Raw genomic sequence first — 17784 nt, forward strand, 5'->3', positions numbered from 1 at the left:
CCCCACAAAGTCATCTGTACTGCTCACCATATATTGATGAAACACAGCAAGTGAGAAGAAAAGCCCCTCTGCAGTCTTAGATTTGACTTAATTAAAAAGAAGACAACAAAATCCAAACCGCAAGAAAAGCTGTCTCTGAGTATGAAGTGCCCTGGAGAGAAGGTGGGATAGTGTTGTTACCCATTTTATGTTTGAAGCCTTTTGGGCCAATTTTGCAATGTGTAAGTGCAGTTCTGCAATCTGCAAGTCCAGCAGAAAGAGGCTGAAGATCTCTGCCATAAAAATGGCACTAGCAACCTCTGTTGGCACCTTTGTGTCCAAGTGGTGCCTGTGAGCCCCAGGCTGCCAAGGTGGCAGGAGAACTTCTTTGAGGCTTCTTCTTTGAGCCATTTTGTTAACGCTGCTGCTTTGACCCTGCTGCTCTTCCAGGGCAGTTCTGAGCCTCACTAACAAAGCCAGGAATCACAAGGAGGAGGAATTGAAGATAACCTCAGGTCACTGTGGATATCTTGCTGTGTCTGGGACTTCTTCAGGCCAGTGTGATTCCAGCACACTCTTGTGTGGTATAGAGGCTGATGTGTATAAAGAACCTTCTGATCCCAGTAGGAGTGCTTGTGTGCAGAATTCTTTGGTCCCCATCCTGCAATGAGCCTCTGAAGTGTGTTGAATTTCAGCAAAATCTACACCCTTGTGTTGCACAAAATGGAACCTTCTTTAGTGGCTTTCTCCTCATGTTGTTCATAAGGTCCCTGCAGCTTAATCCAGAAAGACAGTTTGGAGCAAGTTTGCTTTAATTAGAATTCAGATCTGAGCAAACACAAGCAGGGAAAATAATTTTTTTTAAATTTGGTGTTGTTTGGTGATCCTCTTTCAAAAAGAAATCTTGGGACCTGTGTATTTCTGATTAGCATCTTAAATAACCAGGAGGCTGCACAGGGATCAAGGTAGCACTGGCGGAGGCAGACACAGGGAATTAGGCTGTAACCTAAGTTGTCTACTGAAGACCACAAATTAACAAGGCCAGCAGGGCCAGTAAAAATCCAAGAGTTTCTTGGCATGAGGAGCAGTAGCTACTGCAGAGCTGGCCTTGCAGGGCCTGGCTGGCACGTGTGCTGCTGCCCAGGGCAGAACCAGGCTAAGGCTTTGCGCAGGGGCAGCCCTTGGGTTAGCAGTTGTGTCTGTGTATGGAAGATGAGAAACTGAGAAACTGCCTTTGGGAAGGTGCAGGAGGGGAGGCTAAATTACTAACTGGAATATTCTTTGAACATTGCAGTGGCTTCGGAAGTGTTTGAGGATGATAATGGCAGCAGCTTTGTGTCTGAAGAAGATTCAGAAACTCAGTCAGTGTCGAGCTTCAGCTCTGGTCCTACGAGTCCCTGTGAGGTACCCACTCAGTTTCCTCCTGTGACACGACCTGGAAGCCTGGACCTGCCCAGCCCTGTCTCCCTCTCTGAGTTTGGGATGATCTTCCCTGTCCTGGGCCCCCGGAGTGAATGCAGTGGGGCCTCCTCCCCTGAGTGTGAAGCTGAAAGAGGTATGCACAGCTGGATACACCCTGGGCCAGTGTTCTTCAGCTTCATAAAGGGAGCAGGAAAACTTTCCCAGCTCCCCTAGGCATATGCCAGGGAATGCTCAGAGCTGCTGGCCGCTTCTTTGGGGAATAAAATTGTGGAAGGGCCTGTATCTCAAAGTTAACAGCGATGTCTGTAATGTATTCATTACTGTTCTCCTGGCTGGAACATTCCCCAGTTCTGTCTTAGTGCAGGGGTTTGAGATTTCTCACTAAATAAGTGATCAGTGGGATTCTCAAGGTACATTTATTTGGAGGAAAATCTGAGTTTATTTATTTAAATTATTGTCCTGCTTTTTGAAAATATAGCTTTCCAGGGGAAAAAAAACTAAACCAAAATCCCCACAAAAAATTACATGCCAGAAGGAGCTTCTTGCAGGCTCTGACAGCCCTGGCTAACTAATTCAGACTAGAGGATTATCACTGCCTTTGTCTGCTCCATTTTAAAGCTGTTCTCACTAATTTGCTGATGCAGTGCACAAGATGAGCATGGTTTGGAAGGCCAACTTGGTTTTGTTAAAGCATCTTGCTCCTGCTCCTGTAATTTCTGTGTGCTTTGGCAAAGGAAGCTGCAGAGGCACCTGCTTGAAGCTTAACTTGCAGAATGAAATCCGGGTTTAACATTCAGTTTAATCCTTTCTTTGCAGGGGATAGGGCAGAAGGGGCTGAGAACAAGACAAGCGACAGAGTGAACAAGAATAGGAGCAGCACCAGGAGCAGCTCCACGGAAGGGCTGGCTCTGGATAACCGAATGAAGCAGCTCTCCCTTCAGTGCATGAAAATCAAAGAGGGAATATGTGCGGGCAGGAAAGCTGCCCAGATTGGCTGAGGCCTTCTCGTGCCCCAGCCTGAATAATGGGAGTCTAAATATTTATACATGAACTTCTAAGTGTTTGAAGAACGTTGTGCCAATAATATATGCCAAATCTTAAGCGTTTACTCTGAGAATTTAAAAATGCACTAAGAAGTTTAATTGATGTGGAGGGCTGAAGTTTTTATTCAGTAAATCCTTTGTAGGCAGGACGAGTTATCAAATGTTTAAGCTGTGCTAATATTTCACAGACTTTGTAAATTTTTTTGTAGCAGCCTGGCTGAAGCAATAACTAGTAATGTTCCCGTGTAAATTCATGCCAGTCGGGGGTTGAAATTCAAGCCAGACTTTTGCAGAGAGTGGTTTGGCTTTGGTTTTGTAGAATGAAATGCTCTTTAGATAAAACCAATCTCTTGAGTACAGGTGGCATAACCTTTAAACATCTGTATTGGTCTGTATTATGCTGAAACTGTAGAAATATTTTGTATACAGGAAAGCTGTTGCATGTGTGGGGTCTGAAAGCCTTCACTTTTCCCTTGGTGCTCACAGAAAGGATAAAATGCGTCATGTCTCTAAAAGCCTATAAAACAGATGGATGACAGGAAGGGGATGGTAATGCCCAGCAGTGAGAGGCCCTTTCTAGACACCTTCCTGAGTCTGGCTTGGACTCTGCAGGTGATTCCAGTGACCAAAAAAGAGTTGATTGGCCCCTTGCCCTTCTGCTTCCCTGAGAAGTGAAGAATTATTTTTCAGCACTTTAAGTGTATTTTTTTTCCTCAAAAATGGGAGTCATAGATGTTTTCAGAATGATTATGATAAGGGGTTTTCCCTTGAAATATGCATGAAGAAAAGGATTTGCCAGTGTAGATTGACAATGTGTTCTTAAGCTTCTCTGTAGGTTGTACTGTGTGGGGGTTTATAACTGTTAAAGGAACTTGGGATTTTAGTATGCCCTAGACAAAGTGTTCAATAAAACTAGAAAGGGCACGGGGCATGTTTTGCCAGCAGCTGTTAGGCAGTAGTAGTGTCTGATAATTATGCTAATAAGTGGTAGTAAAAATCCTAGGACTCTTCAGTTTTGGTGACTAAGCATTTCTGAAAGCACCATTTTCTCTAAAATGTCAGTTTATATTGTTAATTTGATGGGAATCTGAGTATTGCCCAAAGTATTTTCTATTCTGTTTTTGCAGTCCTGTTGTATTTCATCCCTGCCACAGCTTGTGTATCTATTCTCAAAGTTAATGTAAAATTCTTCACACTACAGTAAACATTTTTGTTTTCCACATTTTGAGTCTGTGCAAGTGAAGTTTATCTCAAGTGCTAGGAACCAATCTTCTCCCACAGCAAGTTTAGCCTACAAATATACACTTCCAGCTGAAGACTGCAGGCTGAGGTCACACTGGTGTTAGAATCCATTGTGGTACATGAGCAACTGGTGCCTCTTTCCAGCTTTCCAAATCCCTGCATATGTGACTCACTTTTTATTCTGAACTGTGCCACAAGACCACAACTTCAGTCAGGCTCTCCAAAACCTCCTTATTCTGCAGGAGGAGGGAGGTATTCTGTTACATAAGACCTCTGTACCTAATGCTGCTGAAATTGGCTGTAAAGCTGTGCAGAATTGGAGGCAAAGAATCCTGTTTTTATAGTGAAATAGATTAATCACATTATAGCTGTTAAGCTGTAATTGTGTTAGGCATTTATATATTTGCATCTTCTGAAGACTTTAAGGCTGAAACCTTTCACTGCCAGCAGTTCCCTGGCCCAGAAAATGCTTAGGAAGGAAATCTGTGGTTCCAACTTCTGATGTGACCATTACCTGGGAAGAATTTGGGATAGACAGTATTAAATATGAAAAGCAGTACAGGAGTGGCACATTGTATTAAGTGTTTTATTTACACTTCCATAGCCAAGCTATTGTCTGTGTTGCATTTAGAAAAACTGGCAGAGGTCTTTGTGGTTGAATTCACTTTTGCACACCTCCCAGTCAACATCTGTTACATTTTCTTGGGTTCTTTGAATGGTTCCTTTGGTGGTGATTTTTTTTTTTCCTTTTATTTTTTTAACCTCTCGTTATCAAATTCCTTCTCATCTTGCCAGTTCTGACTGGAAACCCAAACTTCCCACACTTTGTGTGTGTGTGGCCTTGCCTATGTCCTGGTTGGGTTCAGCTCCCAACTGCATAAACCATTGTTTTGGAAGTTTGAAAGGGTGTGGAAACCATTCTGCCCACCCTTTTCTACCACCCTGCTGCAAGGGTTGCTGAAAGATTGTGGTGCAGCCTTCGTCCTTTGGTGAGCCTCAGACTTGGCATGTAAATCACCCTTCAAATGTGCAAGCAAACAGGCAGAACTGTGTGTCTAATAAATTAATGGAAAACTCATTTTATTTTAAACTTCATAAAAGCCATAATCATAAATATGACAGACTTAAATGAACACACATTGCTATGTAGTACAAGTAAGGGAACAAGCTTTCTCCAGTTAGTTTTTACTTAAACTCTTCGTGGATTCTGAAGTGTAACATGATGGTAGCTGCCTTCATGGGTATAAAAATAAGCCTCTGGTGTATCAAAGTATACATGATTGCTTCATCTGCCCTGATGTGAGAATGTATAAAGCCAGTATTAACCTAGGAGTTCTACTTCTCTTTGGTATTATCAAACGATTTCAATGTCCTTTTAGATAAAGCAATGAAAACCTCTACTGTATGTACACACACTTAGATCTAAATAGGTGGCTGTTCAAAGGCTGCAGACATTGTGTGGTTAAATACATAATTACTGTACAAAATAGTTACATGAAGCTTGCAGCAGGAGACTAGGACTGAACTCAGACTCACAGTCTGGGGCAGGTGTTGATACCATTCATCCATGGTACAATGTCTCACTGCATCTTTGAGAACGGAGAGATCGGATCAACCAAGGGCTAACTTGTGTCTTCCTAACAGAACAAACTACATTCTCTCTCGTATGGTTCAAAAAGTGCTAAACAGTACAGGGAAAAGAAAATATTAACTTAGTGGTCTGAGTTTGTGTTAAAATCTAAGGATCAGTTCACTTTGCAATAATTTTTCTAGACTTACTTGTGGAAAATATATAAAAGTATATATTTGACAGAAAATATTAAAGCAAATCCTAATGCTTACATCAATGCTTTTTCTTAAGAAAAAAGGACAAGAAAATTTCGTTGTAAAATAAATTTGCCATAACCAGAATCCCTAGGTTGCAATTTATATGGATATTTTGTAGTACCTCTGAAATACTTCACCTGAGTGTTCTGTCCTGTATCTGAAGGGAAGTGCACAGTGATGGCATTCTAGTAGCCTATCCAGATGCAATATTTGAATAGAATTTGCTTTATATATATAAGATTGACAGTAAGATTAAGTCCTATGCACTAATGGGGATAAGCCAAATCCACTGACTGTTCTGAATGCGTAAGAAATATTGGCATATCCTGGTGGGGACAGGATCCTTTGGCCTTAATGTTTTTGCCTGGCATTAGGAAAGTGAGTACATTTCTTACTTTTTAGTTCAGTTCAGTTTAAGTTCAGCACAGTACGGAAGCTGAGCCTTCTGCTCATTTCATGCAGCATAAGCTTTGGCACTAACTTGTGCTCAGGGGGAAAGAGAAAGGAAAACTCCTTCCTTCCGAGTAGGAACCAACTACTGAAGAACAACAACAGATTTTCCTGTAGGCAAGTCTACCAGCTTGATCTCAAACAGCAGAGAATGTGCAAGAAATTGCTGCTGAAAGCTGGCACTTCTGGCATCTGCCTTTTGTACTGCCAAAAAGATACTCAGTTCATACTTCCCCACTACCTCCAACTTTAGAGGTGATAAGATGGAGGACTCTCCTGCTACTCTGGTTTAGCCTCGGCTAAAAACTTAACAGAAATCTGTAGGGAAAATGGGCGTTGAATGAAATTTTCATATTTTATGGATGAAGCAGTCCTTGGCACATACTCCAAAAGCCAAGCATAACCACAAAGAACCTAATCTGTTTTCTTCTCAGCTTGCAACCATGCTGTTCCTTCTGTTGATTTATTGCACTAAACATCAGAGACTTCCCTGCAAAAGAAGGTAAGTCACTCTGTGACAAACTTGTCATGAATTCCCTAGCCCAGATGGTCTCTGAGAGAACTGCAGTCAGCAAGGCATGTGTTTTCCAAGGCAGGAGCTATCCCTGCCCTTTCAGAGCCAGATACTTGTTAAGCAGCTGTCTGATGAAGGAAATGAAACAAAAGGAGAGGAGAGGACTAATAGCAGATTTCTGTGGGAATAACTTTAGCCCACAGCTATTTCTGGTGCTATTGTAGAATGTATGTTCAGTTTCCCAGTGGCTAAGTGACACCTGTAATCTAAAGCAAGATTTAAATGCTACCTTTTTGCTTGGAAAACTGCCAAACCAATGTGAATGGCAGCAAAATTCCCATGGCTGTTTTAAAAACACCCTCTCCCTCAGCTGTGAAATACTGTAAATTTTGTAAAAATGACAAAATTTAATCAATTTTGGGATCTGTCAGGCAGTTGGTATTAAATAAAAGCTGCTCATCTTGAATTCACTTCAGATACAATTTATACAGATCTAGAGGAAGAACACATACAGGGGGAACTTCTAAAAAAATAACTTGTTCTGCATTAATCCCACCTCCACTATTTTCTTAAGAACTGTGACCCTGCTTCTATTGATGACACTGGCCTTGTGCTCAATTCCTTCACTGGTGTCATTTTAAAAGGAAAAAAGTATATTTTCAAAGATGTCTTGTATAATTGAATCAGCAAGTGCCTTCCTTGAAGCTGTGGTGTATTGGGAGAGAGATTTAAATGATCCTTCCCTACATGACACATACTTACAAAAGTGATGAAAATAAAACATTTCTTTGCTGAGCTGCTGATGGTGGGCAGTTCCCCATCTCCCTGCACCAGTAACTGAGACTACCCTCAGTGGATACAGTGAATCATACAGGGGATCTTCAGATGAAAACCTTTCACAGCTGCTCATAGAAGGCTGTGCTGCACTGCCTGATCACTACTGCTGGATGATCTCCTGTCTTTCCTGCTCCTCAGGATCAACCTAGGTCTGGCAGATAGCAGGAAGAAAGCCACAGAACCTCATGCTGTATTATGTGCTAAAGTCATACAGATATGAAGTAACAGCTCTCAAGGTACACATAACATAAGCAAAGCACTTGCTTTGCTTTTAGAAATAGCTAAAGCTGGAACCTTCTTTTTCCTTTATTCCTATATACATATTCCAGATAAGATGACACATGGAATACTCTTGACTCAGCAGTAGTACATTTACATTTAGATTTGAGAACCCGTTCAGTGCTGAAAACATTACAGATAGCAGCACAAATGTGTAATAAAAGCTATTTGGTCCTGAGACTGAATAAGCAGAATACACAAGAATATTTTTTCTTACATGTTTACTTTTAAGAATAGAATCTTTAGCTCCTATACCTTGTATGTGGGGAGGAGAGAATTTCAATGCTAGTTTTTCTTGTAACTCAGTAGACTTTGATTCAAAGTGTGGAAAAACTGCAATAAATTGAGTTCTGCTGGTTCATTTGAATATATGCATTTTAGCCTATTCCCAAGCCTGTTGAACAGTGCTCACTCCTAGACCACAGCAGCAAACCCACAGCCAACTCCCTGCCATAATTAACTGGCAATCTGTGATTCCATGCTTTTGGCTATAAATCAGGATGTAATTTTCTTTTGTGCATGTGTAGTAAGGGTTCTTCACCTGTTCTCAGGCTGCTGGACAGATCAAAACCATCTCCTTAAACAACACTACACAGTTCTGTCTCCTCACTGCAGCTGTGACACCTTAAGAGGAGTAGTACTGTTAAAATCTAAGAAAAAAGGCCCTTCTTGTTGAGGCAGGAATGTGGTGGGGATAATGTTGTAAACTCCAGCAAATGTGTTCTCCACCTCCAAGTAGCAAAATCCACACCTATGATAAAGAAAACTACCTGTTAGAAATGGGATCTTAAGTATGTTTCAAACCTCTGTACAGACTTCATTAAGTGTTACCTGTAGTCACCACTGCTTTTTTTCTGAAAGCCATAGGAACCAGGATCTCCCACTGTTGAGACGGTGACAAGTTCAAAGCCAACACTGTATTGCCTGCAAGTGACATGACAAACTTGCTTTAGATACTTGGGTCATCAGGATTATCTTGAAGAGGGCTAGTTATTAAAAATTATACAGTATAACTGAAAGACATCTAAAACTTTTGCCACATTTATGACAAAAATGTTAAGTCAAATTTACCATGACATGAATGTAGTATTTGGAGGAAGAGAGAACTCGGTTCAGTTTTAAAACTAGACTATAGGGAAAATGCCTGCCAGAAGCCTGCCTGTGCACTCAAGCAGAATTCAAGTAGTTAAGCTTGTGACACACTGCTGTGCCACATGGCAGAGATCCTGGGGTGTGATCAGATTGCCATTGGAGGACTCAGTGTCAGTGACCTCAGCAGAATTTCTCATGTTGCAATACAACTTGGGACACTTCGTCTGCTCCTGTTAATGCATGTGACAGGCACCACTGCCCCTGTCCTTCAAACTACCCAACTATGATGTGCAAGTGCAGGGAAAAAGGCAAACAAAGAACTGCTTAATTCATGGAACCATGCAGCCTCTGCCTTCATCTTCATTTCATGAGAGAAGGAGTTTCCTCAAAGAGGGTAGGAGAGATAGAAAAGTGTTGCCATTTTGTAGGGCCCACTGTACAGCTTTGCAAAAGATAAGCAGCTGACTGCAGGTCAGATGTTGCTATTCAGAAGTACTGAATTCTGGTATTTTGAGGTAATCATTAATTGTTCCAAAGGAATTTGGCCTGCATAAGTCTATTTTATGGGACATTGACATCCAGCACTTCTCCTGTCCTGCTAGTAGCAGAGTAAATGCACTTTCAGAGGTGTTTGAGAGTTGTAAGGGTTTAGTATCTTGCATATTAGCTCTACTACAAAATAAAAGGAATTATGATCATAATCAGTTTTAATTAGCAATCCTTTACACCTTCTTCCCTAGCTCTGCTCAGACCCCAAAACTTAAAGAGAAAGGAAGGATGCTTTCCTTATAGGTCAAGGATTTCCCTCAGTAGTTAATGTGTAGATTTAAAACATTATTGGTGGTAAAGATAGAAACAAATAGTAGTAAATCTGAGTCAACACCTTTTCTGGATTTTCCATGAGCTTCCCACCCTCCCCAAGGGGATACTGACAAAGCTTTCTCTTTGGCATGCAATGCCTTCATTGTATTGAAGCATAAGTACTTTCTACAAACCTTGGCCCCCGTAGTTCAATTAGCAATGGTCCATTCTTGTCTAGCTGGAATTGATAAATGGGGTTATTTTTGTAGGTGTCTCTGAAGTTTCCACATCCTCCAGCACTGTGACCTTTCCACTGTCCATTAACCTGAAAGAAGTCAAAAGTACAGAAAACAGATCCTGAGGATTTCTATTGCTTATATATACACACAAACAAGGTTAGAGGGTCCTCTCACTAGAGATTACTGACTCTCCTAATTTTTAAAGTGAAGTGAAAGATGGTGTTAAGCATTCATGAAGTCTTGTCTCCTCGATCAGACTTACATCCCTGATAAATGTACTGTATTTTTCCAGCTTACATTAAACAAGCACTGAGTGACTGTTTATGACTGCGACAAAATGCAGCTAGCAGAAGACCCACATTCCCATCTGTCCCACGCCTACTAGACTACACAGTTTATTTTTTTTGTCCTCAGACACTCTCTGTTGGGTTAAATGAGAAACAGCAGCAATACAAGCAGTACAACACTAATAGTGTTGTAGCTTTTGCTTTTAAAGATCTCTGCCTCCAGCCCTGTCCATCACCTCTATGCACTCTGTGAACCAGCACTGCAATGACAAGATAACCACAAGAACAGATTCTGCAAGGATAAAGACACTCAAGAGGAAAAGTGCTGCTCAGACTGAGAAGCAGGCCGTCTGTTTCCAAGCTCCTCTTGCTAGTCATTAAACTGAAAGGTTAGATCATATGGCATGCCAGGCATTCCCACAGATTTATAGCTGATATCCATGTCTCTTGTTGCTTCTTTCCTGTCTCTGTCAAATCATTTTCCCTTCTGATTTAATTTCTCCAATCAGTGCCCAAACCCCTCAAACATGGTAAGTACAAAACCAAGGGGAATTTCTCCCCCTACCATGCTACTACCCAGGGACCTAGAATTGCTGTCTGCTGTGGAGCTTTCTAGACCTTTTCCACTTCTGCTGCACTTAATTCCAGGAATCTCATCAGGGCTTGGTGAGCTCCAGAGGTGACCACTTGACTCCAGTATAGGACATCTAACAGAACCCGTTTTTACTGCTAAACTGTGATTTGTTTCTCTGCTTGCTTTTGAGTGTGATGACTGCTAAGTGATCACAAACAGGCATTAAATACAGGCAACTAACCTTTTGTATTCAATCTTCAATCCTAAAGACAGGACTGGCATTGGATAGATAGAATATACCTTTTTTTTTTTTTTTTTTGCATACTAGGCATGTTCAAATAATCAACAGGAGTTTTCTACACACCTATTTCTCTTTTCAAACATATTACAACATAAAATGGATGTCCGCCTCAAACAGGCTTTTCACCTTGAATATGTTTTTGACCTCTTAAAACACTTCCTCAAAGTAAGCCCAGTTTTTAATAGCTATATAGGACAATGATTTCTGGAAGAGCCAAACAAATAATTTTGCTGTTCCCAGGAATCTCTCTATTCACTCACCATTCCCTAGAACGGGCTTCAAGGGACTGTTCCAGTAATAACAGCTGGTATGGAACATTGAACCCGAGAGCCAAGCTGCAAGCAGCTTGTCCCCCTGACCACACTGCCAAGTAATGCAGTCCTGGGCTTCAGGCACAAATGTCCTAGAAAATGGACTGTTCCACTGTGGCTCAAACTCCCTTATTTCTCTCTTCCTAAACAATTTCTGTTTGGACAGAAGACTTCTGACTACAGCAGGATTCCCTAGGGTATGCATGGTAGGTACAGAGGTAAAGCTGCTTGCTGGTTTATTCTTTCCTGAGGATAAAAATGCTAAAACATGAAAATACATGCAAGTTACTTTATCCTCTGAGCTCTTGGCTATATTTATACTTCAGCTGAAGGTGTAACTGCAGCTCATGTTGACAGCTGAAGTATGAATGGCAGCTGGCCCCAACACTGCCTGAGCTTCTGACCTAGTTTCAGTCAAGTTTTTTACTCTTCCCCCGTCTTCCTATACTCTCAGGGAGTGTACAATGGGAGGGATATACTTTCTCAGGAAATGTACAATGGATATACTTCCTTGATCCTGTCTGGGAGTAGGAGTGCTTATTCCAATTGTTACAGACCCTTGAGGTATCTTTGCAAAATTTAGGAACAGTTATGTGTTGTGATATTGCCATCCTAAGTTTGTTTCTTATGGTCTTGCTACTGGTGCCTTTGGTTTGGCATTGCTAATTTTGTCCCATCATGCCAGGAGTTCTTCCAAGAAAATCATGCAATTCTCCCAAGGATAAATGAGCAATACTTCTGGGGGGTTTTCACTCTGCACCATTACTAGCACAACCTGATTTCTGCAGAGTGATGACTTATTAGGATATGTGTTCTTGTTCCAAAAGCCAGTCTGTTCTACAAAGGCTTTGCAGCATGTCTGCAATGGCACAGCTGCAATACACTCTGTGGTGGAGGTGGGGCAGTAATATCAAAATATATTTAAAAACCTTGTACATCTCAAATATGGAAAAGCCAAGCCAGTGATGCATAAAAGAAAATGTTTCTTTACCCGTTTGGAAACGGTATAAGGCGTAGGAATCTTGGAAAAGGTGAACTTGCACAAGGAATACACCTGTGTTGTAAAAAGAAGCAGCAGGTCACACATTCATCTTGCACTTTTCAAAGGCAATCATGACAAATTAAAAGAAAGCAGAATTGTCTACACAACATTTTTAGATACTTGTTCACTACATGTCTGTTTATCCATCAGCTGACCCTGTGTCAAACTCAAAATTAAGAATAGTGCTGGGACTAAGACTTAGTTCTACCTAATTTTCTTTAAAACCCTGTTCCCCACCCCCCAAAAAAAAGCCAACCAACCAACCAAAACCCAACCAGAAAAACCAAAAAAGCAAAACAGAAACAATCTGCATTTTATTCTTTTTTTCAGTGAAAAAATAGCTAGCATTGATCATTATTTGACTCAGCAGTTAACAGAGAAACCCAAATCGTAAGTCAAGACCTAGAGAAGTCAAAAAAACGTTTGAATCTTAACCAGGATCTAAAATAGGTTTGTTTTGGATACATAGAGAGCCAATGATCTGCCTGTACATAGATACTTTTTATTCTAGAAAGTAATTGTATTTTTCAGCTGATTTTGTTACTAAAATGTTACTATAAATGTAGACTATTATCAAACACATCATCCACTGGTTCTGCTCCATCACTCATAGCTTCCCTCCCCAAGATAGCAATATTAATTCAGAAGTACCCTTTTAATCAAATTTAAAAACAAAGAACACTTTACAGTTTAATTGCTTACAGTGATTATGAAACAAGAGCACATACCCTGATGGTGTAATGGATGGTGTTTTGTTTCTCATACTGGGACACCACTAAGGTGAATGTATGGGAACCTGGAGAGGTCAGCTTTATCTTGGTCAGATAATGAGGACTGTTAATCCGAATACCATCAATATAAGGAGGAGGATCAGCTAAAAAAGAAAAGGATGAACATTTTTTCCTGACCAAAAAACCTCCTAGCTTGGTAAACTTCTAAGATTAGACTGATCAGACCTGAGTGCTCTGAACAGATGAGAGCCTCATCAACTATTGTTTTCAGGAGAGGTACATCACACATGACAAGACACAAATTCTGTGCTTGAAGGTACAGCTTAAATCCCAAGACTTGCAAGGACTGCTTATCCATCTCCTACCAGTGTCACTACTCAAAGAAGACTGCTGTAATTATGTTGAAATTTCAAGAGAGAGATAATGCATGTTTAAGCACTCTTTGAAAATCTCTGAATTGTCTGCTCTTTTTCCATTGGCTGGACAGTTCCAGAATGCCAGCTGCCAAAACTTTGGCCACCTCGTAAACAATACTTCAAAACATTTTAATTCCTTTAACTAAATCACACACGCTTTCTGTCCCTCTCTCTTCAAATCCCTGTGATCATTACACAAATGCAGTTGCACCCCAATACCAATGCCACATGTGGTACTTAGAAAGAACCCAAATGTTTGCTTTTATTATAATTAGACAGTGTAATTTGTTATTTGGCCTCTAATTGGTTCTTTCCAGACTTCTTTTAATTTCAGTGAAGCAGGACCAAGTCTAGCCAATTAGTTCAATAGGCCCAGGATCAGGTCCTTTTATTTTCTTCTACAAAGCAACATGGGAAAAGGGAAAGGATTAATATAAAACAATAAGAAGCTTAGGAATGGGAAATCTCGGCCTTGCTGCCAAAGGATTAAGCTGCTTTGTTCTCATCTCATTTTAACAGATGGTTAAAAATAATACTGCAGCTTGACCAATCTATTTCCATGGAAAAAGGTTTTAAACAAGTTTGAGCTCGTGAGATCAGAAGTTTTTAAAAGAGTTTGTGTAGCAAGACAAAACATATGAATCATTCAGTTTTTCCTACTGGACTTGCCAGGCTGTCTCCTTCAAGCACTACTGAACAATTCCCTCTACTGTACAATTGTGTTTGGGTTTGCCCACTTAAGAACATTTTCAGTGAGACACACGTGTAAAATAAGCACTGCTACAACTACCAGGAACACCAGAAGCAACTTGGGCGTTTACTTCTCCTCACAGAGGAGCTCTTGCAAAACCAGATGATGTCAGGTGTCAACAGATCTGTCCACAGAATGACTTGGGTTCTCAGGGAAGCTTGGATTCTGGGGGAATTGGTCACCAGAGTTCACTGACAAGATCAGATGCAAACAATGCAATGCTTATTAGCCATTCCAATAGAAAAAGTCCCATAAATTCCATTCTTTGGTGAAAAAAAGCTTTAAAAATCTACTAAGGGAGCTGTTGTATGAGCAGTTACCTGAATGCAAACCTGGTTCTAAAAAGGTTCCTATCTGTAAAAGCAACCAGACAAATCCCACTTGTTTTAGGATGCACTTTCATTGAATAATTCCAAGGAATATTTCTAGCAATCTCTAACTTAACAGACAGAATAAATAAAAATATGATCTTACTAGCTCTACTTTAAAGCTTCAGTCTATCCATTCAGCCTGGGCATTACATTTATCCCTGTGTCTCAGATCTGCTATCTCTTGAAATAAAGCATACTTGGCTATTTCACAGTTGCAGCAAACCTCTTCTCCTCAAGATGGAAATAATCTGACATATAATGACCAACAGTGAGACTTTGATAACATTTGAACATTTTTATCATTACATACATGATACTTGGAAATATGTTGAAGTGTTCACCTATATTTCATAAGGTTGCTTAGGTACTTTACTAAGCCAAGTTCCTGAGACAATTAACCCTGATTATTTTCATTTTGTGGAAGCTGTAGACCTTTAAATAATTTCACAAATGTAGGAAATAATTATGCTATCAGAGAAATTAACGCACTCTAAGCATTAACTACTGGCACTGAAAAATAACCAGAAAAAAATACAGAAAATGTTGCATTGAATTAAATGTCAGCAGGACTATGTAGACCTCTTGAAAGTGCTTACAGCATCTTTAGAACGGCTTATTTCTTCGGTGTAGACTTCAAGTAGGATCACATAGAGCAAGACAACGATTTCAGAAGACTGACCTCTTAATGAGGCATCTAGTTTAAAAAAAAAAAAGTGCCTTTCCTCCCCAAAAAATTCTGTGTGCTTTGTCATTTATTTATAACATCAGCTTCTTGACAATTAAGGTACACTAACCTGGATAGTAAACTTTTTTACCATCAGTCTTGTATACAACCATTGTAATGAATTCCCGATTGTGTGCGAAGTCATCCTATAAAAACAAAACCCACAAAAAAACCACAAATCAGAATTGTGCAATTCTGTGAAACATCATGAATGCTTAATCAGAATCAAGTACACCTTCTACCATCCCTTTTGATCAGCACACAATATGATCTGATATTTACTGGGATATCCAACAGAATTCTTTTTCAAATGCCTCAAGTAAACATGCACTAATTTAACTTATTCAGGCCCCAGGATTCAAAGTTACCTCAGAACCTTTACAGTGGAATAGAATCAGTTAGCTCAAATTTTAATCTGTTTCAACTGGAGGTACATGTACCTGCTGAATTAAAAAATTCCACATGTACACAGGCATACAGAGCTGAAGACAGGCAGTAATATACTAACAAGAGAATCTAACAATACAGAAATTTACAGAAGCTGTGGCAGAGCTCGCAGTGCAGAGCCAGCACCTTGTCAGTGATGTGCCTGCTGAGCAGGACCCAGACGGCAGCACCACCCTGTGGACACTGCACCTCCAGCTTGTACTGAGGGTTGTTGGCCAGGCTGTAGGCGTCCTTCACCGGGCCCTGCTTTGCATCCCACGTACTGGAAGTGATACAGACATGTTATTAGACCAGTAAGAAACTAATCTGTGCTTTGAAACGAACTCCAAATCCTACAGATATGCAGAGTGTGATATTAATTATCAGTAACAAGTTACCAAAGCCTAGCTTTCTACTGGAATCTATGGCAGTGGTTACATAACAGTCATATCAGAAGCATTATCTTAGAACCTTGTTTTATAAAGAAGTTCATTACAATACATGTATGATAATAAAAAATGTTAAATACCAACAGCCTGGCTGGTGACTGCAACCACACAAAGCACAGAAAAAGCTGAACCATTTAAGCAGCCTGGGCTACACAAGCATAGCAATGAATGCACACACCAATATCAAATGAAAAACACATACTTTTGTAACTGTAGAAATCTATCTATCTATCTGCTATGGTTGGTTTCAAAAGCTTGCCAAATTTTTTCCTCCTTTTTTTATCCTGAGGCAATTTTTATTTTAAAATTTGTCCTGTTTCATGCTTAGAAGGGTGCCCTGCAGGAAGTGTTAAAGATGTTTGAGGTGCCCTACTGCAGAATCTGCCTGTTGCCTCGTAAAGTGTCTAGACAAGAAAAACACAGTGAGAAAAAAACAAAAGGTGATGATGACTGAACACAAAGTGTGGCACACTGGAAACAGAAGTGTATACAGCTATTCCTAAGTCTCCTTGAACCTCTCACACTTGTAAAACTGAACAGCATGTGTGGAAGGTTGCAGTAAAAAAGCTTCAAATAATCACCATTGCTACTCTCCATTTTATGAAAACTGCCAGTGTGCTAAGGCTTTTCCCTACACAGAGGGAAGACAATCACTGACAACGTAAGGACAGACAGATAGTAGGTGTGCTCTGACATTAGCATACACATTATCTCATCTTGCTACATCACCACAGTGTGTTTTAGAAATAACTGGAGTGCAAAGATGGAAGGAGCCTTTACAGATAAGCTCAGCAGTCACACTGTGGATGAAGGAGCTTGTGCAGAGCTAACACATGCAGGGACAGTGTGGAAGCAGTGTCAAAGTGCAGTCTAGTGGAGTGGAAAAGTACAGAAACCCTTGCTTTCCAAAACCAAGACACAGATACATACACTTACACACTTATCCCCAAACTGGGAGACAAACTCTCTGAATGTAATGGATATTTGGTAAGAGACACACTCAGAAAACAAATCAGCAGGCAAGGAAGATTATTTATGATAACTACAACTGCTAAAACCCAGAACTGGTTGAACTACCCTAATGTCAGTGAACACACCCTATACAGACAACACATGCCACACAGCTCATTTGCAAGTGGCCAGAAAAATTAATTCCAAATAATAACTAGGTCACTTAACCACTCTCTGGGCAATACTTAGAGATGGACTGAACAAAAATCTGATTTTAATTCTGATAGGGAGATGTGGGACTGAGGTCAGAATCTGGTTACACAGCTGTAGTTTCACAGAAACGTCACAAGGGTCACTGAGCTCTACTGATGTTACAGAATTAATCAAAAACAAAACCTGGGCTGAGAAAGTGTAAAGTCAGGCTCAAAAGAACAGGGTTGGAATTCAAGCCCCTAGGTGTAACCTGGAAGAACTGAAAGAAGGAAACATCACAACAGAACACTTACTGCGATTTTGAAACAAAAATTTTATCTTTTGGACCAACCTGTGAATACATGTAGATTCTTTAAAAAGACTTGGGTTCCAACTCAAATAAATAACATCATAGTACTGGCACAGGTCCTCCCAGGAAATCCAGAAAATGCCTGAAAAGGAAATGCTAGTATTATTATTTTCTTACTATATACCTTTTATTTGTTTCTCAAAAGTCTCTTTCTGAGCAAATG

General features: G+C 40.3%; 2 protein-coding genes across 5 annotated transcripts in view; one reads left to right on the forward strand and one right to left on the reverse strand.

Moving 5' to 3' along the window:
- SH3BP5 (SH3 domain binding protein 5) overlaps positions 1-17784 on the forward strand; it is a 79669-nt gene that overhangs the window by 47551 nt on the left and 14334 nt on the right. For 2 of the 3 annotated variants that reach the window (XM_085573275.1, XM_021543364.4), the window contains exons 8-9: positions 1274-1534; positions 6398-6465. In XM_085573275.1, the coding sequence (XP_085429401.1) occupies positions 1274-1534; positions 6398-6438 (302 nt within the window). In that variant the 3' untranslated portion in view covers positions 6439-6465. Of the gene's footprint in view, positions 1-1273; positions 1535-2217; positions 3667-6397; positions 6466-17784 lie in introns of those variants that run through there. The other variant, XM_021543363.3, reaches the window with a different exon arrangement.
- Positions 4739-17784, reverse strand: part of CAPN7 (calpain 7) — a 31989-nt gene continuing 18943 nt past the window's right edge. For both annotated transcript variants that reach the window (XM_021543359.3, XM_077786899.2), the window contains 8 exons: positions 17604-17703; positions 15807-15942; positions 15304-15379; positions 12969-13114; positions 12190-12252; positions 9681-9811; positions 8425-8517; positions 4739-8344 (listed from right to left, as the gene is read on the reverse strand). In XM_021543359.3, the coding sequence (XP_021399034.1) occupies positions 8200-8344; positions 8425-8517; positions 9681-9811; positions 12190-12252; positions 12969-13114; positions 15304-15379; positions 15807-15942; positions 17604-17703 (890 nt within the window). In that variant the 3' untranslated portion in view covers positions 4739-8199. The remainder of the gene's footprint in view (positions 8345-8424; positions 8518-9680; positions 9812-12189; positions 12253-12968; positions 13115-15303; positions 15380-15806; positions 15943-17603; positions 17704-17784) is intronic.

Source organism: Lonchura striata, chromosome 2 (genome assembly GCF_050655825.1).
Source record: "Lonchura striata isolate lonStrDom1 chromosome 2, ASM5065582v1, whole genome shotgun sequence".
Taxonomy (NCBI): domain Eukaryota; kingdom Metazoa; phylum Chordata; class Aves; order Passeriformes; family Estrildidae; genus Lonchura; species Lonchura striata.